General features: G+C 34.0%; 2 protein-coding genes and 1 pseudogene across 2 annotated transcripts; 1 reads left to right on the top strand and 2 right to left on the bottom strand.

The window, feature by feature from the left end:
- Window positions 1-425: 425 nt before the first annotated feature.
- LOC148586138 (uncharacterized) lies at window positions 426-3421 on the bottom strand (annotated as a pseudogene).
- A 15363-nt stretch (window positions 3422-18784) lies between these two features.
- On the top strand, window positions 18785-20581 carry LOC132177469 (caffeoyl-CoA O-methyltransferase 5-like). Its single transcript, XM_059589805.2, has 5 exons — window positions 18785-18923; window positions 19001-19080; window positions 19207-19351; window positions 19633-19764; window positions 20047-20581. Exons 1-5 carry the CDS (start codon window positions 18834-18836, stop codon window positions 20338-20340), a joined length of 741 nt encoding a protein of 246 aa, XP_059445788.2. The 5' UTR covers window positions 18785-18833; the 3' UTR covers window positions 20341-20581.
- A 2267-nt stretch (window positions 20582-22848) lies between these two features.
- On the bottom strand, window positions 22849-24314 carry LOC132177206 (caffeoyl-CoA O-methyltransferase 5-like). Its single transcript, XM_088515100.1, has 5 exons — window positions 24180-24314; window positions 24015-24094; window positions 23744-23888; window positions 23333-23464; window positions 22849-23172 (listed from the first exon to the last, which is right to left on the bottom strand). The coding sequence occupies exons 1-5, from the start codon at window positions 24267-24269 to the stop codon at window positions 22879-22881; spliced, it is 741 nt and encodes a 246-aa protein (XP_088371226.1). The 5' UTR covers window positions 24270-24314; the 3' UTR covers window positions 22849-22878.
- Between the last annotated feature and the right edge of the window lie 2371 nt (window positions 24315-26685).

Raw genomic sequence — 26685 nt, 5'->3', positions numbered from 1 at the left:
ATAAAATAACCCAGCTAGAATTATTTTGTTTAGGGTCTCCACCAAACAAAATGTTTAAATTTGGATCGAGTATATTTTTTTGGTTTTTCAAGATTAATTATATTAGATAAGTGTTAAAAATGCACACTTTGGTACTATCCCATTATATAACAAATTCATATCCATGAATAATACTGGATATATTTGTTAATTAAATAATTAACCTAGTTTTGTTTTATTTTAGGGTCCCCATATATAAAGCAAATGGTGAATGCAGTATTGAGTCAAAAAAATGACCCAATCTAGAATTCAAATTGCATACAGAATTGAAAACAGGAATAGAAACTGGTTTTATTTGAGCAGAATTGAAATCTAAAACAGGAACACTTGAAACATTGAGACCTTCCAAGTTATGTAGTATTAAGTGATACAATCCACCAACTTCCTTACCCTGCCCAATTGTCCTCCAGCCTAACAGTTGCTGAATAAAGCAGAATTGAGACAAACAAATTAAGCAACAGTAAAAGACTTTAACCAATTTACTAACAGAGATCAAGTTAAAAGAAAAGGATGGAACACGTAAGGCATTTGTCAGAGTCGAAGTTGCAGAAATCTTAACATTGCCAATATGTGTAACAATAGCAAATTACCATTTGGTTAGGGGTGTCAATACGGTTACGGTTAGCGGTTATTGCAATTATTGGCAATAACCGCTTTAGCGGTTAGTAAATTTCACTAACCGCAACCATTAACAGCGTAGCGGTTAGTGGTTAGTTACTAACCGCCGGTTAGCAGTTAGTAAAATAGGTAACCATCCGCTAACTGCTTTTTCAAAATTGGGCTTTTTTGGCTTTTTTTTAGGCCTTTTTGGGCTTTTTTTTTTTTTTTTCACTATAGCATTTTTTATCTTCATTTGTTTTTTTTTTGTATTTTTAGTGTCTTCTTAAGCCCAATTGCTATAAAAAGAGCCCATATTGAAAAATCAAAAATATTTTACCCCAAATTTACATTTACTTGTATTTTTTTAAAAAAAAATCATTAAATATTAAATCATAACTCGTTAACTTATGTCAAAAAAAAAAAAAAATCAACACAACATATAAAAAAAGTTCAACACAACTGTCACAACATATAAAAAAAATATATAAAAAAAGTTCAACACAACATGTAAAAGAAGTTCAAATAAAACATATGATATATATGATTATATGTCATATTATATATGATTATATGTATTATTTATTATTATATAATCATATGATTTAATGATCAATTCATCATATGATATAATCATATCAATTATAGTGATAATATTACTAAAATTAGAATGATAATACATTAATACTTCAATTGTGTTTATAAGTAACACATTATTTAATCCAATGTCAATTACTTAATTTGATATTATACGAATCACATTATCATTGTACATTAATAATATGATTCACTTGAATAAAGTATTTGAATTGTCATTGAATCATATGATTAAGTATTGATATTATACATTTATATTATTCATCTGCATATATGCATAATTATAATTTATAACATATATAAACTTATAAGTTTATAACATACATTGGAACTAAGCCTCTTGGTACTTAATTGTTGTATTAATATGAATTGGTATACTTATGAGTTATGTCATATTATATATGTATAATTTGTTATTATATAATTATATAAATTAGAATGATAATACATTAATACTTCAATTGTGGTTATAAGTAACACATTATTGAATCTAATGCCAATTACTTAATTTGATATTATACGAATTACATTATCATTGTACATTAATAATATGATTAACTTGAATAAAGTATTTGAATTGTCATTGAATCATATGATTAAGTATTGATCTTATACATTTATATTATTCATATGCATATATGTATAATTATAATTTATAACATATATAGACTTGTAAGTTTATAACATACATTGGAACTAAGTCTCTAGATACTTAATTGTCGTATTAGTATGAATTGGTATACTTATGAGTTATGTCATATTATATATGTATAATTTGTTATTATATAATCAAATGATTTAATGATCAATTGATCATGAAATATAATCATATAAATTATACTGATAATATATTAATACTCAAATTGTGATTTAATTATCTAAAAAAAATTGTGATTTAATGATCAAGTGATTATATTATATGTATAAATATTATTATAATTATAATTATAAAAATATATTATATAAAAAGGCGGTTAGCAGTTAGCGGTTACGGTTAGTAAACCCAATAACCTTTAACTACTAACCGCTAGGCGGTTATAGCGGTTAGGCGGTTAGCGGTTAATATGGTTAAGCGGTTAAGCAGTTAGCGGTTAACGGTTATAACGGTTAGCGGTTAGCAAACAGTTTCTAACCACCCGCATTGACACCCCTACATTTGGTAATTTGACTTGCTTAGAAACAATTGAAGTAATTGTGGTGAAAAAAGAAACTGAGCAGACTATATGATCTATTGCACCTATGTCAATGATCCACGGATACTTAGCTGCATTCTTAATAGCTAATTGAAAAAGGGAACTTGAAGAAAAAACATAATGTTTATCTTCTTGAGTAGATGTGTGGACAGATGATTGAAAACAAAAGGAATGAGAAGTATTACCTGCCATCTCAGAGAACAAATGATCCTGGTTACCATTGCAACAGTTTGAGCAGAGGAAACATCATCAGCAGCTTTAGACCTGAGCAAGTTCAGTATCTGCTGGCATTGTTCAGAGGTGATTGGAAGTTGTGGCAAAGGAGAATCAGAAACCTGATTTGCTGATGGAACATACTTCCCTTTTGTGAGCTTGTACCCTGTAGGATATCCGTGCAGCTTATAACATTTCTCAACTGTGTGACCAAGAAGGCCACAGTGAGTGCAGAGTGGGCGCTCCTTGCGAGGATACTGTGTCCTTGAACCTTGATATCGTGATGAAGAAGGTGGAGTATACTTAGTCGCCATTGCAGCTGGAGTATGAGTTAAAGGAGCAAAGAAAGTGGAAGTGATCTCTCTTTGACGCTCTTCTTGCACAACCATTGAGAAAATTTTATTGATGGAAGACAGGATCCATGAGCAGAATTTGACCTCGGATGTGGGAGAAGGACTCATTGAGTCCCATCAGGAATTGAAACACATATTCACGATGTTGATATTCAGGAAAAGTTCGTGAAGTGCCTCAAGAACACAAAGGCATGGGCGATAATTGTTCAATTCATCCCAAAAACCTTTGAGAGAAGTATAGTAGGAACTCACTGAGTTGTTGCTCTGAGAAAGAGCAGAAATGGCCTTCTGCAGCTGGAAGATACGAGATCCATTGGACTGTGAAAAACGCTCCTTGGTGTCATTCCACATCTCTTGAACAGACTCAATGTAGATGATGCTGGAGGATATCTCTTGAGAAACAGACTTGAGAATCCACGAGAGCACCATATTATTGCACATATCCCATGCAAAATATTCAAGAGGCTGGTTTCTCCAAAGAACCATCAATGAAACCAAGTTTATTCTTGGTAGAAAGTGCCATGGGCATGGATCTCTTCCACGTATGGTAATTGTTTCCAACCAAAGGTTGTGAAAACAAGCAAAGTCCCTGGACTATCTCCATGATGGAGATAGAAAGGACTGGAAAACTCTACAGCTGAGGGCGCAAAGTTTGGTGGAACAGTGTCCACAGAATTAACACCAACAACAGGGGCGTTAACAGAGGTATTAACAGGAATCGAAGGCATTGTTCAAAGAACAAGAAAATTGAATGAAGACAGAAGATTGAAACGAAAGAAAACAATGGAAAACAGAGAACAAAGGAAGATAGAAGGAAAATCAAGCGGAAAGAAAAGAGAAACAAGTAAGAAATATGATGAGCAGTACCTGCTCTGTTACCATTTCACAAAACAGAGTGGTGTACAAGATACAAATGCAGACAGCCTAGAGAGAGAACTATGGAAGCTTTAGATCATTTGCATTGAATGAATAATAATACAAGAGTTCAGTATTTACACTACTCATTTACAAAGGAGGAAGATCGACTAATCAACTAACAGCTTTAGTCAACAAACTATCTAACTAATCAACTGAATAAACACTTCTAACCACCTTAACAGACTTGCTCCAGCTCATTCATACACGTGTTAAACATTTCCAGCTCATTCATACACGTGTTAAACATTCTCCTAATTTAGCTCAACTAATCCAGCTTAACTTCTGCTATGGCCGAGACTTGGATTAGGTTTTCCGCGAAATGAAAAGGAGAGAATTTTGAAATGAGAGGGAATAGGAGTTGACTTTCAAATACAAAGGCCACGTTCAAGCACGAAACAGCCCTCCACATAGTGCATTGTAACTGTCCATTTTATGTTAATGCATCCTAACTGTCCATATTTGTCAACTGGTTTGCTGTCGCTTACTTTCCCAAAGATTCCTTCCGTACTCATAATTATTCTATGGTGTTGTGGTGGAATTAGGATTCTTAAAAAATATCCGGTTAGTTATAATGAAGGTGTATTTTTATCTTCTCAAAAAGTAAAAAAAAAAAAAAAAAACAAAACAAAAATACCCCACAACGTGGGCGTTGTTGACCTCCAACACGAACTGCCTATAATATTGAGGTACTCAGGAGTGGCACATCAGCAAATGTAGCCATACAGCTGTTCCATAGGGTGTTGTCATAGCCGATTAGACCCTCGACCTTCACAAGCTCAATCAACCTCTTATGGTAGTTAAGGTAGTTGTTCTTGTCAGCGTCCATAGATATAAAATCAAATGTACCGTGGTTCTTGTCATGTGGTTCAACCATCCAAGACACATATTTTAGATTTATAAAATTTTATAAAAATAATTGTTGGAATATTAATTAAATAATTAAATTTAATTTTTTTTTGTTATGATTTGTTATGGTCCACCCATAAAATCAAGATTCACAACACATTTTAGTTTTAGAAATTTAAAAAAAAATAAAAAAATGTTAGTATAATAAGCTTTTAGAAAAATTAATAATTTAATATAGTATCAAGAAACAATATATGAAAACAGGAGAAAAAAATATTTACAATATTAATTAAATAATTAAATTTACTTTTTATATTCACTATTTTGTTAATTTATGAAATTTTCATGCTTACAAAAAATGAAGCAAGTAGTTGATTTAATGGTTTTATTAGATTCAATTCAAGCAAATTTGGATTTATGCATTGGTTTTTCGAGTATTTTCTTATTCAAGCTCTTTCCAAATTTTTTTTTTTTTTTTCTCTTCCACCAAAAAATACGCATCTCTTGCATAAAGACAACTAATCATGACAACCCTTTATTCTATCTTACTTTATGGAATTTGTGTAGAGCTACTAAAGGTTTGTCAGGTGTGCTCTTTTTTTTTTTTTTTTTATGTTAAATAAACAGGGAATTTGAGGCTTCGTTTCAACTAGATTTTCAGGAAACTATGCAAAGCGCTCCCTCTATACGGGTGCCTGCTCCAAGAAATTGTTTGCACTTAAAAAAAGTTGAACCTTAGACTTTTTTTTTTTTTTTTTTTTTTTTTTTTTTCTAATAAGTTGAACCTTAGACTTGATACTTCATTAAACACCACAATCAAGTGACTTATCAGTCAAACCAACCAATTGGGGTTTAATGTGTGCCTTTTTGTTTCCAAAAAATGAAAGTTTATAGGAAAAACAAGGTAATGGGTGTGAAAATTTTACATCTTCAACCAACTGGTCAAGAACTGGGAGAGCAGGGCCTTCTCTAAAGTCAATCTTGTGAGCAACACCAGCTTTCTCAATGATAGGCAGGACAAGCTCGTAGTGTTCTATGTTGACATCCATGGCCAAAATTTGTGACAAACAGAAATGCAATATTATTTTACTTTTCATTTTTAAGAATTCCAAGTTATTCCTCCAACTATGAAAAATGCATGCATTCAAAATGCAATGAGTAATCTGGAAAGTAAGGCTATGAAAATCTTGCAACAACCCTTCATCAATTTTTCTTGCTGTCAATCATCAGAGAATTAGAAAAACGCAACACCCATCACTTTAAAGTTGAAAAGATAAGCCATTTTGTAAGAATTCCAAGTGGCAAGAAAGAGCTCTTATCCAAGACATGGAAATACTCCCTCATAATATATATGGCCTCCTTTTTAAACGGGGTCGGAGGAATTCTTCTAATTTAGTCTATTAAACTGACGTGTAAAAATGAATGTGTTAGTATTTTTGTTGGCTCAATTTGGTTCAAAAATCCAGAGGTTACTGTTCATGAGCTCAAACACTGATATACAATGCTCAGAATCAAATCTTCACCGTTCATAATATAGATTCATGTGTCATGAACATCCTTGCAAAGTTTTAGCTCAATTGGACCACAAACACCCACTGATCTAAGCTGTTGATCAAGGACCGACGGAATTTCCAGATTGCTGATGATTGCTGATTTTCACCCTCTGCAGTCCCTGTCTAGACAGGCCCTCCCCTTATCCGGACAGCAGTTTCAGAAAATCTGTTTCTGCTCCGCATGGCCCTGTCCGGTCAGCCCATTAACCTGTCCGGATACCCTGTACCTATTATGCCCAAAAACGTGTTTTTAGTGGGCCCAGGTCTAGGGTTTGATGTACTAATATATATACATCATTATAGAAGAGAGAGGCACGAATTTTAGAACCCTAGAATTCGTGTGAGGCTGTGCCTGAGTGATTATTTTGTTGTGAGCCAAATTGATTCCTCTTAGAGGACTTTTGTTAGTTTTGATTGTGTGCTTAATTGAAGTCTATCGGAATGGTCCAATAAAGGAGAATCACGTTGAAGAAGATTGTGAGCGAGAAGACAAGTTTGAGGCTTGTCGATCTTACAGAGCCAAGGTCTTGCAAAGGGTTGTAAGTGTTCCTAGCGTCTGTAATCTCTAGATAATCTTTTGATAGTAATTTCCTAAGTTTGGCTACCCCGGAGATGTTTTACTTTTAGAACGTTTTCTAAAAGGTTTCCTCTTTGTCACCAAAATCTTTGTGTTTGATTTTACTTGTCTTTGGTGATTGTTTGCTTAGATTTAAATATCCATTAATTCCGCATAAAATTGTAATATTTTCTCTGTTAAGCGTGTTTCAATTGGTATCAAAGCGGGTTCACTCCGTGAAGGATTAAATTCCTGAGTATGATCTTTGTTTCTTGTTTAAGATGTCTCAAACCCTTAACACTGTGCCTAATTTTGATGGATCAAATTATGGCTATTGGAAGTCCCATATGAGATTTTTCTTAAAATCTATAAACGTTTGGTCTGTCATTGAATCTAGATTTAAAGTTCCAGATAAGCCGACAGCCCAATGGTCTAATGTTGAAAACCAAACTCGTATGGCGAATGACAAAGCTATAAATGCCCTATGCTTGGCAATTTTACAAACTGAGTTCTCTAGAATCTCAAATTGTGATAGTGCCAAAGATGCATGGGAGATCCTAGAAACTACTTATGAAGGAACAAATCTTGTTAAAGCTTCAAAACTTCAAATGTTAGTTTCTCAGTTTGAGGAAATTAAAATGTTAAAGGATGGGACATTTAATGATTTCTCTGGTAAACTTAATGAAATTAGAAATTCCTTGATAAATCTAGGAAAGAAAGTTTCTGACGCTAAAATTATTAGAAAGGTCATGAGATCACTCCCTGAAAGATTCAGAATGAAGGTAACAGCCATTGAGTCATGCACTGATCTGGAAACCATGAGGATAGAAGAGTTAGTTGGTGCCCTTCAGACTTATGAGTTTTCTTTGCCTCAACCTAGGAAAAATAAGGATCTTGCCCTTAGAACTCTTAGGAAGAACTCTGATGAGTTATCTAATGAGGAATCACCAGATGATGAGGAACTTGCCTTGATAGCTAGAAAGTTTTATAAGAATGAACATAGAATTTCCAAGAGATTTGGAAAACAAAAAGAAAGTACTCAAGAAAGAAATGAATGAGACCCACGTGATCCAAAATGTTATGAGTGTTCTGGCTATGGTCATGTTCGCAATGATTGTGCTAATCTCAAGAGTAATAAGCTAAAAGACCAAAAAACCTTCAATATTACCTTGAGTGACACCGATGAGGAAGAAACTCCTAATTATATGGCTTTTCTTGCTTCCTATGATTTTGATGATTCTAATCAATCAGATGTTCAGTTTGCCTTTGATAATAAATCAAATAGGGTTAATGATCTTCAAAATTCCTTTAACGATTTAATGAAATGAAAAAGTTTTCTATGCTTAGAAATACTAACTTGAAAATTGTTAGTTAAGAATCTTGAGCTTGAAATAGATAATTTGTTGAAATCTTTGAGTGATTCATATGCTGTTTGCAATACTCTCAAATCTAAAAATCATGTGTTAATTGCTAAAAATAAATCCCTTCAAAATGATCTAATTGCATCTAGAAATCACTTAAGTAAATTCTCTAGTGAAAAGCTTGATAAAATGTTGCATATTCAAAAGCATTCTAGTGACAGATCTGGCTTAGGATTTGATAAAACTGCTTCTTTCTCTTCTAACTGTGCGTCTACTTCAAAGACTGTTTTTGTTAGACCAGTGAAAGTAGAAGAACCTTCAAGTGAAGAAAAGCAAGTAGTTGTTCCGACTCCTCCAGGTAAGAAAGGTAAGAAAATCTACATTGAGCCTCATGCATCTTACCCTACACCTAGAGTCGTGCATTCTTCCAGGAAATTACCTTCTCAAAGGTTTGTCCCTACATGTCATCACTGTGGAAAAGTGGGTCACATTCGACCTCACTGTTTTAATTTGAAACCTCATGTGCATATAAATGAAAATTCCTATTCTAAGAAAGAAAGTGAGGGTTTACTCATAATGATGAGAGAAGTGCTATCTAGGCTAGATAAGTTTGAGCAAAGTCATAAGTCTAAACCTAAGATTTCTCAAGTTTGGGTAGGGAAGGATGATACCATTCATCCTTTGAGGGGGAGTGGTGATGATCTCACTTTATGTTAGGTGAGTCACCCACATGCTTAGGATTGATTTTCTTGCATATCTTTGCATATCCTAGAGCATGTTGTTTTTCATTTTGCATTGCATGTTTGTTTTATTTGTTTTGAAATTGTCTTTTGTGTGTGTGTATTTCTTTTGTAAAAAATAACAAAAAGACAAAAATATTTTACTTTGGTTGTTGTTCTTTTCTTTATTTTATTTTATGTACCTAGATAGTCCTTTAATTTCTCATGTTGCTTTTATGGATTTAATTCCTTGCATCTTGGAATGTTCTTAATATGCATGAGATGAAAATTTGTGTCAATGGACTTGTTTTTGCAGTTACCTAAAGCATGAGCTTATGTAATACATTTTGCCTATGATTTATCCCTTATGCACATTTAAGCTTAAATTGACGTTTTGTTTCACTTTATTTGTAAGGTCTGTTGGGTAACCATATGAGGTTTTTAACTAGTCATATTTTTCAAATTGACCATATGCTAGTTGAACCTAGGGCTTAAAAATTCCTATTTTCTCTTTTGTGATAAACACCAAAAGTTTAAGGACACTTTCTCAAAGAGAAAAATAAACAAAATAGTGATACAAATAAAATCAAAAGATCTTATTCCAAAATGAATTTATTTCACTGTGTCAAACTTGTGTAAATTGTTTTACAAAGAGAAATGTATAGGATGAGAGTGACTAGGCCCTAGTATGATAAGGTTTGACTTTTGATTTGATATACTTGTCAAAACCTCATGGTGGTGAAATTTCTCCTCATTTTGTAAGTTGACCATTTTTCTCTTTGAATGGCTTACACACACATCACACAAGCATGGGTTGAATGAAACATTTTTCTTTGCTTGAGTTAAGCAATATGAGTTTCTTGCCATTTCTAGTCTCATATATATTTTGCATATTTGGAGCATGTTTTGGATATTCATTGTGCGATACATGAGTCGTTGATGTGTGTATCATGTGTGTTCATTGGACTTTTGAGGGGAAGAAGTCTTGTTCATTTCAAGTTCCGTGTTGTTATTAAGTCATGCATTGAGGGGGAGTTTTGTTTATGTGTTTCATGATCTTGCATTTTATACTTCTTGTATTTTTTTTAAGTTTTGATCATGAGTATTTTTGTGTTGGTGACACTCTTATTCTTGTGCTCCATATGTTTGATATGTTTTGTGAAGTGTTTCAGGAATCCTTTTGTCAATTTGTGACAAAAGGGGGGAGAAAATTGGATTGACAACAACCATTTATCATGTATATCCTACATTTTGGTTCTCTTTGGATTCTACTAGGTTTTGTCACAGAATTGACAAAGAGAGTTTGTTAGTATTTTTGTTGGATCAATTCGGTTCCAAAATGCATAAGCTACTGTTTACGGGCTCAAACACTGATATACAATACTCAAAATCAAATCTCCACCGTTCATAATGTATATTTATGTGTCATGAACGTTCATGCAAAGTTTCAGCTCAATCGGACCACAAACACCCATCGATCGAAGCTGTTGATAAAGGACCGAAGGAATTTCCTTATTGCTGATAATTGCTGATTTTCACCATCTACAATCCCTATCCGAACAAGCCCTTCCCTATCTGGACAGCAGTTCCAGAAACTCTGTTTTAGCTTCGCAAGGCCCTGTCCGGACAACCCATTAACCTGTCCGGACACTCCGTACCTATTTTGCCCAAAAACGTGTTTTTAATAGGCCTAGGTCTAAGGTTTGATATACTGATGTATATATATATATATATATATATATATAGAAGAGAGAGACATGAATTTTGGTTATAATTTCAAGTTGCTTTTTTGGTTCTAGTGATTGGACAGGGGTATCATGTGTGCAATAGGGCTGCCACGTTAGACTTGTCTCTGCTAACTCGAATGGCTAGGCTGTCCAAATATCTATCCGAGTAGGTGAGATTTGAACAAAATCTTGATTGTGACATCCTTATTGTAGTGTAATAGAGCAATCATACTACACGGAATCAAAGTTCAGAATAATTTAACCAACTTGAAAATAATCTCAGAAAGCCGCCCTAGCATACTCTAACTCATATTTTTCGTGAGAGTAATATTTGGGTATATTAAAACTTAAGCTTTAAATGATTTTTTATTTTTACCATTATATATTTGTACTTCATCTTTTGATTGTAAATCTTTATTCTTTTAATTGTCACTATGCATGGATGTAAATTTTCTAAGCCAATATTGCATAAATCGATCTTAATGTTCTGTGCAATTGACTTATCAAGAGTAAAATGGCATAAAATCTATCATAATCTTGATTTTCTTTGTATACAACCATTATTCTATTAGCCAAAAAGTTACTATGTAAACTGTTTGACGATCAGTTTTCAATTAGACCGGTCTTAATAAAAATATCATATATTGTGATTCCAATATCGAATGGAGACAAACGTGGTGGCGTTGTAAAGTTTAAGGTTATATTTTATAGTTTAAGGCTGTAAAGTTTAAAGTTTAAGGTTACAAAGGCTGCCTGAGTTTTGTGTTATAAAACATGTTTGGATTCGGCTTTTGCTTTATGGGTTTAAGTGTCTCAGCGTAGTTTTTATACTTGAATTTAGTTATTGTAGGATGTACATATTTGCTGTTGGCTATGATGTTGATATGTTTTCTATTTTGATGTTTTTCCAATTGTTTTTGTGTTCTGTATGTGCCTTTGGTTGCCAATGATGGAAAGGACGTTTGTGGTTTTATTTCTCGTAGGTAGTTTGGGTATTTTCAAGGAGAATTTATGGTTTGTTTGCTCTGTTTCTCTTTGGCAATAAGAGTTATAGAATGTGATTTGACTGGTTACCGCGTTTTTTACTTAACTCATGATCCTCAGTTTTGAGTTAAAGGATAATATATTGTTCTATTGGTATGTTATAGTTTTGACTTATTATTTTGTAAAAACTATTATTTTGGCACTCTGATTTCAAGGGCCATGTTTTTTACTGGTATGTTGTTTTATTGGCAATGTTATAAACAGCCTTCGCTTGTTTGGGCTTAGGTTGAGAGATTGTAGGTCTCTAGGAAATGTCTGAGGAGTAATGCAATGCAAGTAGTCAGGGGCACCCCTATTTCCTTGTATCCTCTCAAAATTGATGTTGCTTCTAAAATCACCATTAAGTTTATAATAGATTATTATTGGATTTTGATCCAATGATAATTTTAAATTTTAATAGCCACATCAATTTTAGGGGACACAAAGGAGACATGGGTTGACATTTAGAATTACTCTTTTCTGAAAGCCATGCTTTTCGAATAAAATGTGTTGTTTGAAGACCAGATTTGTCGCCTGGAACATCAGTAGGAAATGGAAGTATCATCCAGTGCATGGTTATTGTTATTATAAGTTCTGTGTATTCTGGTAGATAGTGTGATATCAGAAAGGGTATGTGGTAACCATTGAAGGTGATAAATATACTGCTTGCTATTAAAGATCATAGAGTGATGTGTTAAGTTCTCTTGGCCCCTTGGGAACATCCTCTTTGTTTTCTCGTTTTTCCTTTTGCTGATATTAGGCATAATTGTTCTTTACAGTTGTAGGGTTGTCTCTGTATCGTAGCATCTGTCAATTTAATATGTGATCAGGCAGAATATGAGAATTTTCACTCTCAAATAGAGTATGAGATTTATCATCGTGAATGTTTAGTTTAGCATGAGTTCTTGATCTAATAGAAACTTCCATTTTGGAGTTCTGGATTGGTTGGCGGAAATTGATGCAGGGCATGGAATGCAGGATTAGAAATTTAGAGTACCTTATCCTTGCAAAGAATACAAAGGATATGAAAAACTGCTTTGAAATGAATAATCCAAACATGAATGTATATTCCTTTATATAGTTGTAATATGGTTCTTAGTAAGGTAAGTTACAATGAATGTATCCCTATACAGCAAAGGAAAGTATCAAAGGAAATGATAATAAGGGAGAATCATATGACCGTTGCTCTGTACAAGGCAACTCTGTACAATATCTAGGAGATTTGGTGAGCTGGTGATTGTGCAATGAATTGCACAATCACTGGGCCATGATGCTTGGGATTGAGAATCATCATGCAATCAACTGATTGCATGATGTTTGGGATCTTTATTGTTGATTGCATGATCTCCTTGATATGCTGTCTTTACAATCCTCTTCTGCCAAATGTTTGAGACTCTTGTATATAAACGTGTTTAGTTCTTGTTAGCCTTATTTACTTGAAGAGGCTTATTAGTTTTAGGTGGCTCTTGCTATATGCTCTCTTTAAGAGTTTTTTTTTTTTTTTTCCTTTTCTTTTCTTTTCTTTTCCTTCGTTTTACAAGGTGAATTGTGAATTGAATGAAGTCATTGATGTTTTTAACCAAGCAAATTGGTCACTTCATTTACAAAAATTACTTATCCCCTCAATAGGGTCTTAATGAATCTGAATGGTCCTTTTTGAGCAGGTTAAGGAATTGAAGATAAACTGCAAGAGAAAAGCCATTAACCAGAGCTTTTAAATTATCAAGTTAGATTTGTCATTTCAGGGATGAGAATCGGAAATGATCTTCCAAGGTTTTTGTGTCAGAGTTGTAAGAAGCATTGATTTGTCATTGTTCGTTATGTTCATGACAATTGGTTTCTCATGTTAGTGCCAAATTTAGATCTAAAACACTAATGTGAAACCAAATTTATACCCGTATAAGAAATTAGTTCCATTAGGTAACCAAACAAATGAAGAATGCGAATGCACCCAAACAGGAACAGATATTGGAGTTAAATAAATGTTTACTATTAATGTTTTGAGTCATCAATAATAAGTAAGAATAAAATATGTATTCCACTAAATAATAAATTGGAGTACTATAATTTTTCTTTGGATTGAAATCATGATGTGCTAAAAAGTAAATTAAAATAGTGATTTCCTTTCACTTATATTCATACAAATAAATTTAGAACTTTCCTTTTTTTTTTTTCTTTTTTTTTTTTAATTCAAATAAAGGAAGCGGGGTTACATAGAATTCAAACAACAACATAGGGGTGGGCACCCCAACAACCAAGCCCAAGCGGAACATGCAGTACAAAAACAGATACAAAACCAGACAATAGGCAATGGTTTCGTTCATCATCCCAAATGAACCATAAACAAGCCGGGCCGCACAAAGCGGTAACAAATGGCAAAAGAACTTGGTAAAGAGTTTCATGCGGTAAAGGCAACAACCACCGTTAAGTGATTGTTGTAGGGAAGGTATTGCAGATAACCAGGTTAGAGCCGTTGAAGGACAACCACCAGCAACAAAAATCTCATCCACAAGATCAAACAACTTCATGGCAGGAAGATAATAACCCACATAAAACAACAAATACAGCAAATTAAAAAAAATTAAAAATACAGAGAAGCTTCAACAAAAAAACGACAACACAAAATTGCGGCACCAACGGAGGAGAGGCAGTTGGAGGTGTTCGGTGGGAGCGTGAGTTCCACGCATTGGCAAGTGTACACCACTCGCCGGTGCGGCGAGTGTACACCACTCGCCGGTGCGTGGACGGAGGCACGGGGGGCGGTTGGTGGTGTCGGGAAGCTGGGGTGCCGAAGAAGACAATGAGCGGGCGCGTAGGAGGCCGGTAGTGACAAAGGAAAGTAGATCTAGCTTTAAAAAAACCATATCTGAGATCCCAGCCCATCCCGACGAGCAACACGGTGGAAGCATTGAATGGGGATGTGGAGAAGGTGGCTTACCACGGGAAGGACGGAGTTAGAGCTGCCGTGTGTGGGGAAAAACGAAAAAGAAGGAGAAAAGCCACAAAAAGACTAGAAAAAGGGGAAAAAAACGAGAGGGAAAGAGGGAGGAGGAAAAGCCTTCCCTCCTCCCCTGGAAAGGCCGCACAAGGCGGTGGCAAGACCTCACTGAGGAGGTGGAACAGCAACCTTTTGGCTTTTGGTTGAGAGCTTCTCTTTCTCATTTTAGAGAAAGAAGCAGGAGAGAACTTTCCCTTATATTCATACAAGTATATCGGAGCTCTAATCAATAATCCTTAAACAATTATTTTCATGACTATTAAGCATTACAAATCGTTATACTTTACACAATTGTTTTTAATTCGAACTCTTGACCTTTAGTCGTCTCTATCATGCTATATATTTGGCATTCTTCTTTTTTTTCTCCATATATAATATTTACAGGTGGAACGATGAGTTTATGACTCAATAAGCAGTAAGTTGGTGTTACTGTGTGACAACTGATGACGCCTCGCTAAGCTTATTGCCGCAACAAACCATGCATCTTGATGCACCAAAGGCAAAGACTATTCTAACAATTAAACTTTCTACTTTAAATTTTGCAGTAATCATCACACAAAACAAAAACAAAAAAGACATGGTCTCTAATATCAATTGTTGGGGCAATTTTCAAAAAAAAGCAGAAAATAACATAATTAAAATAACCGAATCACACATGATACCAAGATTTAATATAGTTCGCTTTAACAAGTCTACATGCACAAGTGGAAACGACCAAAAGAAAATTTACTATAAAAAAATGAAGTACTAGCAAGGAGAAAACCACTCAAAAATTCAAATTCTTAATACACCAAAAACTGCATACTCTTAAAAAGAAGAAGAATAAGTCTCTTTTGTACAGCATATGAAGTCGTTATCGACGTTACGAGAAGGAAAATGCTTTATTTTTTTTCTGGGTCCTTCTCCTATCTTCTCATTTATTAAAATTATCATTAAATTTTGACAGGAGAATGAAAGGATAGGCTGCGTGTAAACAAAAACGTTGATTTCCATTGTCCAACTAACAAGAGAAGAATTGTAAGCCGGCGTCAGTTAAAACACAAACCAACCACGTGAAAGACTTGTAGAAAAAAAGAAGTTGATCCCACATTCTGACCTGAGAAAATCAAGTCACCTACCGAGTTATTTCAACGGCCACCATATTTTCCTCCCTACATATTACAAGTTATTCCTCCTACTATGAAAAATGCATGGATTCACAATGCAATGAGTGATCTGGAAATTAAGACTATGAAAATCCTGCAACAACCCTTCATCAATTTTTCTTGCTGTAAGTCATCAGAGAAATAGAAAAACACAACACCCGTCACCTTTAAAGTTGAAAAGATAAGCCATTTTGTAAGAATTCCAAGTCACAAGAAAAGAGCTCTTATGAAATACTCCCTTTTTAAACAGCGTCGGAGGAATTCTTTTAATTCAGTCTATTAAACCAACATGTATAAAAATGAATGTGACAATTACATGTTTTAAGAACTTGGGGTTTATTAACAAGCAGAATTTGATTTCCTTCAAAAAGAAATTGGGTTTTTTTCTTTCCTATTAGATAAGGAAATAATTAGAATTAATTAGTGGCTCCAAAGAAAAGTATATTACTTTTAAATTTACAATAAATATGGTAATTTATCTAAAATTTTATATTGAAATTGTTGAATATATATAATTTCAGTTCTTATATGAAACTCACTAATTATCTTAACAGGCAAGTGAGTTATCGGAAACTTGTAGAGACAAATTTTATATTTGTTGTCCGAATTCTTAACAATCCCTACAACGAAATTGAACCTCACTAGCTGCGTCATTGCCCCAAGCGCAAAGATAAATAGGTTAAATACTTTATTCCCCTATATGATTTAACTTCTTGACGTGCACTTTCATGCACAAGTCCCCATCACTAGAGAAGCTTCAAAAAAATTCCATTCATATTTCTCTGATAGATTTTCTATGGTCAACTTTTCAAACTAGTAATTTTAATTCCAGTTTTTGCTGGAAACTTTACCACTCTGTCCCGGCTACAACGAAATTGACAAGATGTGAATTTCATAGACCTTAATCTATCATATATGATCATATTCTATGGTCATGAAAGAAAGCTGAAAATTTTCTTTGAAGGGAAGTTGCTTTGCGTGTACCTGGTAGCCGGGACAGAGTCGTAAAGTTTCCAGCAAAAACTGGAATTAAAATTACTAGTTTGAAAAGTTGACCATAGAAAATCTATAAGAGAAATATGAATGGAATTTTTTTGAAGCTTCTCTAGTGATGGGGACTTGCGCATGAAAGTGCACGTCAAGAAGTTAAATCATATAGGGGAATAAAGTATTTAACCTATTTATTTATATACACTTTCACGTAAATTTATTAACATATGTGTAACATTAAATTTATAAAATTTAAATTATATCATAAAATTGTTTCTCTCGAACCGAGCTCAAGCTTGTTCGCAGTGGCGAAAATAGAGGTTGCATCTAGTGTTATTTGGTTTTCTATGCTTAATATTTGTGTACTGTATAGTGTTGGCTTGCATTGTTTGATTAATTAGTTCAATCAGTTGGAGACATGCCTTATAAAACAAATATCACTAAATTGAATTTTTCTCACCCCTGATGTGAACATGTGAAAAAAAAAAAAAAAAAAAAAAAAAAAAAAAAAAAACTCATAATCTTCCATAAATTGAAGTGTTCTAAGTTATAATGGCCCCATTACTATTGTCTTGGCATATCCACCCACATATTCAAAACTTTTTGCATCATTTCCGACAAATGCATCATTGAATGTGTTCCATTCATTATTTATCTGTCTTCCATTCATATTAAGGCCGATAATTTTGATATGACCCGCGAACCCGACATAAAGTTAACAGGTATTGGGTTTGGGCTTACTAGGTTTGGGTCTTAATCGGATCTATCCGGTTAAGAGACGATTAAATTCGTGTCTGGCAGGTCCACAGGTTGACCCACCAGACACGTTTAATAAATGGGTCTAGCGGGTCAGACGGGTCTCGGGTGACCCGCCAGACCCATTTAAATTAAAAAAAATAAAAACCTATGTCTATGTGGGTCTATATATTAAAACATTATCTTTTAAAACTTTTTGTTGAAGAATGCAGCTACTTGGACAGTTAGGATAAATTTGACTAGTCCTTTAGCCCAAGAGATCCCTTTACTAAATTATTTTTTCCAATTTTGATTAAGGGTTTTTTTTTTTTTACGGGTCGGGTTGCGTAACCTATTTAGCGCACGAGTCGTGTTTGGTCGTATCTACCCAATATGACCCGGTTATGCTAAACGGGTTAAGCGGGTCATGTCGGGTTACCCGGATATTTTTCGTGTTATAATCGTGTCAAACCCGCTAACCCGTTTAGCTAAACGGGTCGTGTTCGTGTCTCGGGTAATCAGGTTGCGGGTCTTAACGGGTTCTAATCGTGTCTACTTGGTTACCCGTTTTGCCACCCCAAAATTTCATATCTTCTTTTTTCTTTTTCTTTTTTTTTCAAATGCATCATTGAATAGCAGGTTTCTCTAGTATTTGCTTCTACTGTGTTTTTTTTTAAAAAAAAAAACAAAAAAACAAAATTATCTTTCAACCATCTCTTGTCCATTTCTGTATAAGAGATGGATAAATATACCATTAAATCTATGGAACCTACATGATGAATTTGTAAACAAGATAAACAAAAGATGAGCAATTGATAGATGTGTAACACCTCTCTCTCTTTTTTTTTTTTTTTTTTGGCCTAATGGTTCCAATTACAATTTTTTGTTTTAAAAAAGATAGTTGATATATATATATATAATTTTATTTTGAATTTGTATTTACCATATTTTGATTAATTATATGTAAAATTGTAATATATAAATAAATAATAATAATTATCTTATCATTATATTTGATTATTGAGAAATGCTAAACTTCAAGAGTGGGTGAAGTTTTTCAAAAATGAAAGAACGAAAAACAAAGTAGTACTCAAAACCTGACCAGTCGTCCCGATGAGCAGTGCCTCAACCAATTAAGCTCATGCATTCACAGCCACCCCTCTATAAATACCCCTCCACTTTCCTCTTTCCATCACAGAGTTTGGAGAATTATCAATTCAAACCAAAGAAGAAAAAGAAGAAGAAGAAGAAGAAAAGTATTACAGCACCAATGGCTGCCAACGGAATATTCCAAGACCAAGCCGGGGCTCACCAGGGGTTTGGTCACAAGAGCCTTCTGCAGAGCGATGATCTTTACCAGGTACGTAAGGAAAATTACCATTTTATAATTAATCTTTCATTTTTTTTTTTGGTGTAATTTGGGTTCTGTTTTTGCAGTATATATTGGAGACTAGTGTGTACCCAAGAGAGCCTGAACCCATGAAGGAGCTGAGAGAGATGACAGCCAAGCATCCATTGTGAGATAGCTAACTAGCTAGGTTCATGATAATTAAGATTGTTTAAAAATTCTTCATGGCTTAATTAGCAATATTCTAATTAACAATGTTAATTTTCACGTGATTTTGGTTTGAATTATAAAACAGGAACACCATGACCACCTCTGCTGATGAAAACCAGTTCTTGAACATGCTCCTCAAGCTCATCAATGCCAAGAAGACAATGGAGATTGGTGTCTACACTGGCTACTCCCTCCTTGCCACCGCCCTTGCTCTTCCCCAAGATGGGAAAGTGAGTATTTACAATAAACCCAGAGTTGCTTAAGTCATCTTTCTCATCTAAGCCCTTGCTTTTAGAATTTATTAGATCGAACGGTTCTGAGTTCAAAGCCTAAATTTTAAAATATTTTACGTGTTAATGAGCCTCACTTATTAAATAAGAGTTTGAATTTGAATTCACACATTAGGAGAATGTGAAAATATTGATTGATTAAAAAGTTATTGAAATAAATGGTGATTAACACTCTCAAAACTTAGAAAGTAAAAATAATATTGCATTTCTGTTTGTCACAGATTTTGGCCATGGATGTCAACAGAGAAAACTATGAGCTTGGCTTGCCTATCATTGAGAAAGCTGGTGTTGCTCACAAGATCGACTTCAGAGAAGGCCCTGCTCTCCCAGTTCTTGACCAGTTGGTTGAAAATGTAAAATTTTCACACCCATTAATTACCTTGTTTTTCCTTTAAACTTTCATTGTTTGGAAACAAAAATGCACACATTAAACCCCAATTGGTTGGTTCGACTGGTAAGTTATTTGGTCGTGGTGTCTAATGAAGTATCAAGTCTAATGTTCAACTTTTCTTAAGTGCAAATAATTTCTTGTGGTCATGCACCCGTGTGAAAGGAGCGTATTTAATTATTTAATTAATATTCTAAGAATTATTTTTATAAATCTAAAATATGTGTCTTTAATGGTTGAAACACAGGACAAGAACCACGGTACATTTGATTTTATATTTGTGGACGCCGACAAGAACAACTACCTTAACTACCACAAGAGGTTGATTGAGCTTGTGAAGGTTGGGGGTTTGATTGGCTACGACAACACCCTATGGAACGGCTCTGTGGTGGCACCTGCTGATGCGCCACTCCCCGAGTATCTCATATATTATAGACAGTTCGTGTTGGAGGTCAACAAGGCCCTCGCTGTGGACCCCAGGATTGAGATCTGCATGCTTTCTGTTGGTGATGGGATCACTCTCTGCCGTCGGATCAAATGACTGCCCAAACCAAACACAGCAGCACTGGAGTTTTACCGTTTATTTATTTTCCGTTTTTTTTTTTTTTTTTTTTTTTTTGTTTACTTTGATCTTTTTACTAGTTTCCATACTATAAAATGAATGGTGAACGATCGAGGAAGACCATATTTGGGTGGGGCAGATTTAATTTGCGGCCACAATATATATGAAGTATTTGTATTTCAATAACTTTGTATGGTCAATTTTATGTACGAAATGCAAGTCTATGAAATAACACATATGACATATGTATGTGAAACTCTAGATTAATAAATTAATTTTTCTCAAAACCAAAAACAAATTAATTAAAGATTTGAAACAAAATAAATATAAAACAACTCTTATTGGAGTATTTCATTTCTTATTGAAAATTGACGAAAATTACACAAAGGTGGCAGCCTAAGCCCCTATCTAATAGGAAAAATAAGTCCAAACCGTACTAAAAAAGTCAAATAAATTGATATTCTCATGATCTTGTCTAACAATAATACTAGTTGTTTGGACAAGACTTGCCCTCAAATCTAAGAAAAAAAAAATTTTGTGTGTTTAACAAAGGACTTGAAAAAGGAAGTGGACTGAAACTATAGCAAATTCTCTATACAAAGAAACGTAATAGGTCTTATTTCATGCAGATTACCTACTACAAAGAAAAGTAGTAGGTCTTATTTCGTACCATTTTTACTAGACTATAGACTTTTGGTGCACTATGTTGATTGTTGTTGGTAGGACTTTGTTGGGCTATCCCACCCTTTTTCCTTTTCTTTTTCTCTTTGATGTAGCTTATCCCCCTCCCTTCCTTGCTAGGGCGGCTAAAAAAACCTAAGGGGAGAAGAAGTATAAAAGCTTGAATGGAAAAACTCATTAGGTTGAATTGACTTGACTTGTTGGCAGCATTTTTGCCTACGAAAGCGGTGTATTATAGTTTATATAGTTTATCCTCACATTTCTCATTTCCTTGGGTCAATACATTGTAAATGGGTATCGCAACCTCTTTCTACGACTAAAATTTTGAACGGGAGAAGACCGATTCCTCTTTTATAGGAGACCATAAGGACATTATTTTGTCTGTCATATATATGGAAAATAGAAAGGCAGTCAATTCCCTCACAATCTACATCGAAATTTGGACTAAAAATTTTGGTTATAATTTCTTGTTGTTTTTTCGGTTCTAGTGATTGGACAGGGGTATCATGTGTGCAATAGGGCTGCCATGTTAGACTTGTCCCTTCTCTAACTCGAATGGCTGTTAGAGGTAGCAACTCGAGTCCTACTTATTTAGGCCGTCGAAATATCTATCTGAGTAGGTGAGATTTGAACAAACTCTCAATTGTGACTTTCTTATTGTAGTATAATAGAGCAATTATATTGCACGGAATCAAAATTCGGAGTAATTTAACCAACTTGAAAATAATCTCAGAAAACCATAGAATACTCTAACTCATACTTTTCGTGAGAGTAGTATTTGGATATATTAGAACTTCAGCTTTAAATGATTTCTTATTTTTACTATTATATATTTGTACTCCATCTTTTGATAGTAAAATTTTCTTTTAATTATCTCTATGCATGGATGTAAATTTGCTAAGCCATATCGTATAAATCGATCTTAATGTTCTGTGCAATTGACTTATCAAGAGTAAAATGACATAAAATCTATCATAATCTTGATTTTCTTTGTATACCACCATTATTCTATAAGCCAAAAAGTTATAATATATGTAAACTGTTTTACGATCAGTTTTAATAAAAATGTCATATACAAGAGGGGGGAGGGAGATTTGAATAGTGACCTTCGCTTCATTAGGCGTATATGGTCCCAACCGATAGAGTTACCTCTTGAAGACACTGTAATTCCAATATTAAATGGAGACAAACATGGTGGTTTTGTAAAGATGTAGGTTTTTGTAAAGATTAATTAAGGTTACAAAGTCATATTTTATACAAATTTTCCATTTTCAAAGCTTATGGAGTCAAATCAGGTTGTCAAGAAAAGACAAAAACAATACCCAAAAAGTTCGTCTAAAACGACTCTAGACAACAAATTTATTTGACTTTTTTTAGTAGGGTTTGGACTTATTTATTTATTTATTTATTATGAATGAGTAATTTTCATTAACAAAACAACTAAACACATAGGGGCTTAGGCCACCACCTTTGTGTAATTTTCGTCAATTTTCAATAAGAAATACTCTAAGAGTTGTTTTATATTTATTTTGTTTCAAATCTTTAATTTGTATTTATTAATTAATCAAGAGTTTCACATACATATGTGTTATTTCATAGACTTGCATTTCGTACATAAAAGTAGACCATACAGAGTTATTGAAATACAAATACTTCATATATATTATGGCAGCAAATTAAATCTGCACCACCCAAATATGGTCTTCGTCAATCATTCACCGTTCATACTCAAGTACGGAAACTAGTAAAAAGATTTTTTTTTTTTTTTTAAAAAAAAAAGGAAAATAACAAACGATGAAACTCCAGTGCTTCGAATCTGTGTGTTGGTCTGGGCGGTCATTTGATCCGACGGCAGAGAGTGATCCCATCACCAACAGAAAGCATGCAGATCTCAATCCTGGGGTCCACAGCGAGGGCCTTGTTGACCTCCAACACGAACTGCCTATAATAAATGAGGTATTCGGGGAGTGGCGCATCGGCAGGTGCCGCCACAGAGCCGTTCCATAGGGTGTTGTCGTAGCCGATCAAACCCCCGACCTTCACAAGCTCAATCAACCTCTTATGGTAGTTAAGGTAGTTGTTCTTGTCGGCGTCCACGAATATAAAATCAAATGTACCGTGGTTCTTGTCCTGTGGTTCAACCATTCATCATCAAGACACATATTTTAGATTTATAAAATTTTATAAAAATAATTGTTAGAATACTAATTAAATAATTTAATTATTATTTTTTTTTTCCAAACAATGAAAGTTTAAAGGAAAAACAAGGTAATGGGTGTGAAAATTTTACGTCTTCAATCAACTGGTCAAGAACTGGGAGAGCAGGGCCTTCTTTGAAGTCGATCTTGTGTGCAACACCAGCTTTTTCAATGATAGGTAGACCAAGCTCGTAGTTTTCTCTATTGACATCCATGGCCAAAATCTGTGATAAAAAGAAATGCAATATTATTTATACTTTCATTTTTTGGGTTGTTTAGTTTTTAAGCTTTGAAAACGTTAATCATCATTTATTCCAAAAACTTTTTAATCGATTAATATTTTAACACTCTCTCAACGTGCGATTTCAAACTCAAACTTTTATTTAACACGTAAAATATGTTAAAAAGTAAACTATAGAATCAGGCTTTGAACTCAGAACCTCTTCATCTAAGTGAATAGGAAAGATGAGTTAAGTAACTCTGGGTTTATTGTAAATACTCACTTTCCCATCTTGGGGAAGAGCAAGGGCGGTGGCAAGGAGGGAGTAGCCAGTGTAGACACCAATCTCCATTGTCTTCTTGGCATTGATGAGCTTGAGGAGCATGTTCAAGAACTGGTTTTCATCAGCAGAGGTGGTCATGGTGTTCCTGTTTTATAATTCAAACCAAAATCACGTGAAAATTAACATTGTTAATTATAATATTGCTAATTAAGCCATGAAGAATTTTTAAACAATCTTAATTATCATGAACCTAGCTAGTTAGCTATCTCACCATGGATGCTTGGCTGTCATCTCTCTCAACTCCTTCATGGGTTTAGGCTCTCTTGGGTACACACTAGTCTCCAATATATACTGCAAAAACAGAACCCAAATTACACCCAAAAAAAAAATAAAAAAATGAAAGATTAATTAAAAAATGGTAATTTTCCTTGCGTACCTGGTAAAGATCATCGCTCTGCAGAAGGCTCTTGTGACCTAACCCCTGGTGAGCCCCGGCTTGGTCTTGGAATATTCCGTTGGCAGCCATTAGTGCTGTAATACTTTTCTTCTTCTTCTTCTTTTTCTTCTTTGTTTTGAATTGATAATTCTCCAAACTCTATGATGGAAAGAGGAAAGTGGAGGGGTATTTATAGAGGGGTGGCTGTGAATGCATGAGCTTAATTGGTTGAGGCACTGCTCATCGGGACGACTGGTCAGGTTCTTGAGTACTACTTTGTTTTTCGTTCTTTCATTTTTGAAAAACTTCACCAACTCTTAAAGTTTAGCATTTCTCAATAATCAAATATAATGATAAGATAATTATTATTATTTATTTATATATTACAATTTTACATATAATTAATCAAAATATGGTAAATACAAATTCAAAATAAAATTATATATATATATCAACTATCTTTATTTTTTTAAAAAAAAAAAAAAAAAATTGTAATTGGAACCATTAGGCCAAAAAAAAAAGAGAGAGAGGTGTTACACATCTATCAATTGCTCATCTTTTGTTCATCTTGTTTACAAATTCATCATGTAGGTTCCATAGATTTAATGGTAAATTTATCCATCTCTTATACAGAAATGGACAAGAAAAAGAAAAAGAAAAAAAAAAAAATGGTAGGAGGAAATACTAGAGAAACCTGCTATTCAATGATGCATTTGAAATCTTCCATTGAACACATTCAATGATGCATTTGGAAACACTAAATAACACTAGACACTACCTCTATTTTTGCAACTGGGAACATGTTTGAGCTCGGTTGGGAGACAGATAAATTAACACATTTAATTTCTCTGATTAGAAATACATATATATTTTGTTGGAAATGATCTAAACACTAAACAGTTTTGCATATGTGGTTGGACATATGCCAAGATAAATAATAATGGGGCACCCATCATAACTTAGAACACTACTTATGATTTTTTTTTTACATGTTCACACTAGAAGAGGGGTAATGATTATTTGATCTAGTGACCTCTGTTTCATGAGGCATGGTCTCTAACCAATTGAGCTGATTAATCAAACAATGATGCTTACTTTTACAATGCAAGCCAACACTACACAGTAGGCAAATATTAAGTATAAAACACTAAATAACACTAGACACTACCTCTATTTTTGCAACTGGAAACATGTTTGAGCTCGGTTGGGAGATAGATAAATTAACACATTTAATTTCTCTTATTAGAAATACATATATATTTTGTCGGAAATGATGTAAACACTAAACAGTTTTGGACATGTGGTTGGACATATGCCAAGACAAATAATAATGGGGCACCCATCTTAACTTAGAACACTACTTATGATTTTTTTTTACATGTTCACACTAGAGGAGGGGTAATGATTATTTGATTTAGTGACCTCTGTTTCATGAGGCATGGTCTCTAACCAATTGAGCTGATTAATCAAACAACGAGGCTTACTTTTACAACGCAAGCCAACACTACACAGTAGGCAAATATTAAGTATAAAACACTAAATAACACTAGACACTACCTCTATTTTTGCAACTGGGAACATGTTTGAGCTCGGTTGGGAAACAGATAAATTAACACATAATTTCTCTTATTAGAAATACATATATATTTTGTCGGAAATGATGTAAACACTAAACAGTTTTGGATATGTGGTTGGACATATGCCAAGGCAAATAATAATGGGGCACCCATCATAACTTAGAACACTACTTATGATTTTTTTTTTACATGTTCACACTAGAGGAGGGGTAATGATTATTTGATTTAGTGACCTCTGTTTCATGAGGCATGATCTCTAGCCAATTGAGCTGATTAATCAAACAACGAGGCTTACTTTTACAATGCAAGCCAACACTACACAGTAGGCAAATATTAAGTATAAAACACTAAATAACACTAGACACTACCTCTATTTTTGCAACTGGGAACATGTTTGAGCTCGGTTGGGAGACAGATAAATTAACACATATAATTTCCCTGATTAGAAATACAAATATATTTTGTCGGAAATGATGTAAACACTAAACAGTTCTGGATATGTAGTTGGATATATTCCAAGACAAATAGTAATGGGGCACCCATCATAACTTAGAACACTACTTATGATTTTTTTTTACATGTTCACACTAGAGGAGGGGTCATGATTATTTGACCTAGTGACCTCTGTTTCATAAGGCATGGTCTCTAGTCAATTGAGTTGATTAATCAAACAACGAGGCTTAGGGGTGCAAAGGCGGGCGGTTAAAAACCGCCCGCTAACCGCTAACCGTTATAACAGCCAACCGCCTAACCGCCTAACCGCTTAACCGCATTAACCGTTAACCGCCTAACCACTATAACCGCCTAGCGGTTAGCGGTTATTGGGTCTACTAACCGTAACCGCTAACCGCTAACCGCCTTTTTATATAATATATTTTTATAATTATAATTATAAAAATATTTATACATATAACATAATCACTTGATTA

The sequence above is a fragment of the Corylus avellana genome, chromosome 4, assembly GCF_965113065.1.
Source record: "Corylus avellana chromosome 4, dhCorAvel1.hap1.2, whole genome shotgun sequence".
NCBI lineage: Eukaryota > Viridiplantae > Streptophyta > Magnoliopsida > Fagales > Betulaceae > Corylus > Corylus avellana.
Note: the sequence above shows the minus strand (reverse complement) of the source record. Positions and strands in the feature narration are given on the sequence as shown.

What these genes read in the sequence shown, in the direction of transcription:
- LOC132177469 (XM_059589805.2), top strand. Translation starts at nt 18,834, where the DNA reads ATGGCTGCCAACGGAATATTCCAAGACCAAGCCGGGGCTCACCAGGGG. An exon ending in AGAGCGATGATCTTTACCAG is followed by an intron (nt 18,924 to 19,000) that starts GTACGTAAGGAA and finishes CTGTTTTTGCAG; the next exon opens with TATATATTGGAGACTAGTGT. An exon ending in TTGACCAGTTGGTTGAAAAT is followed by an intron (nt 19,765 to 20,046) that starts GTAAAATTTTCA and finishes GTTGAAACACAG; the next exon opens with GACAAGAACCACGGTACATT.
- LOC132177206 (XM_088515100.1), bottom strand. Translation starts at nt 24,269, where the DNA reads ATGGCTGCCAACGGAATATTCCAAGACCAAGCCGGGGCTCACCAGGGG. An exon ending in ATGACAGCCAAGCATCCATG is followed by an intron (nt 23,889 to 24,014) that starts GTGAGATAGCTA and finishes ATTATAAAACAG; the next exon opens with GAACACCATGACCACCTCTG. An exon ending in TTGACCAGTTGATTGAAGAC is followed by an intron (nt 23,173 to 23,332) that starts GTAAAATTTTCA and finishes GTTGAACCACAG; the next exon opens with GACAAGAACCACGGTACATT.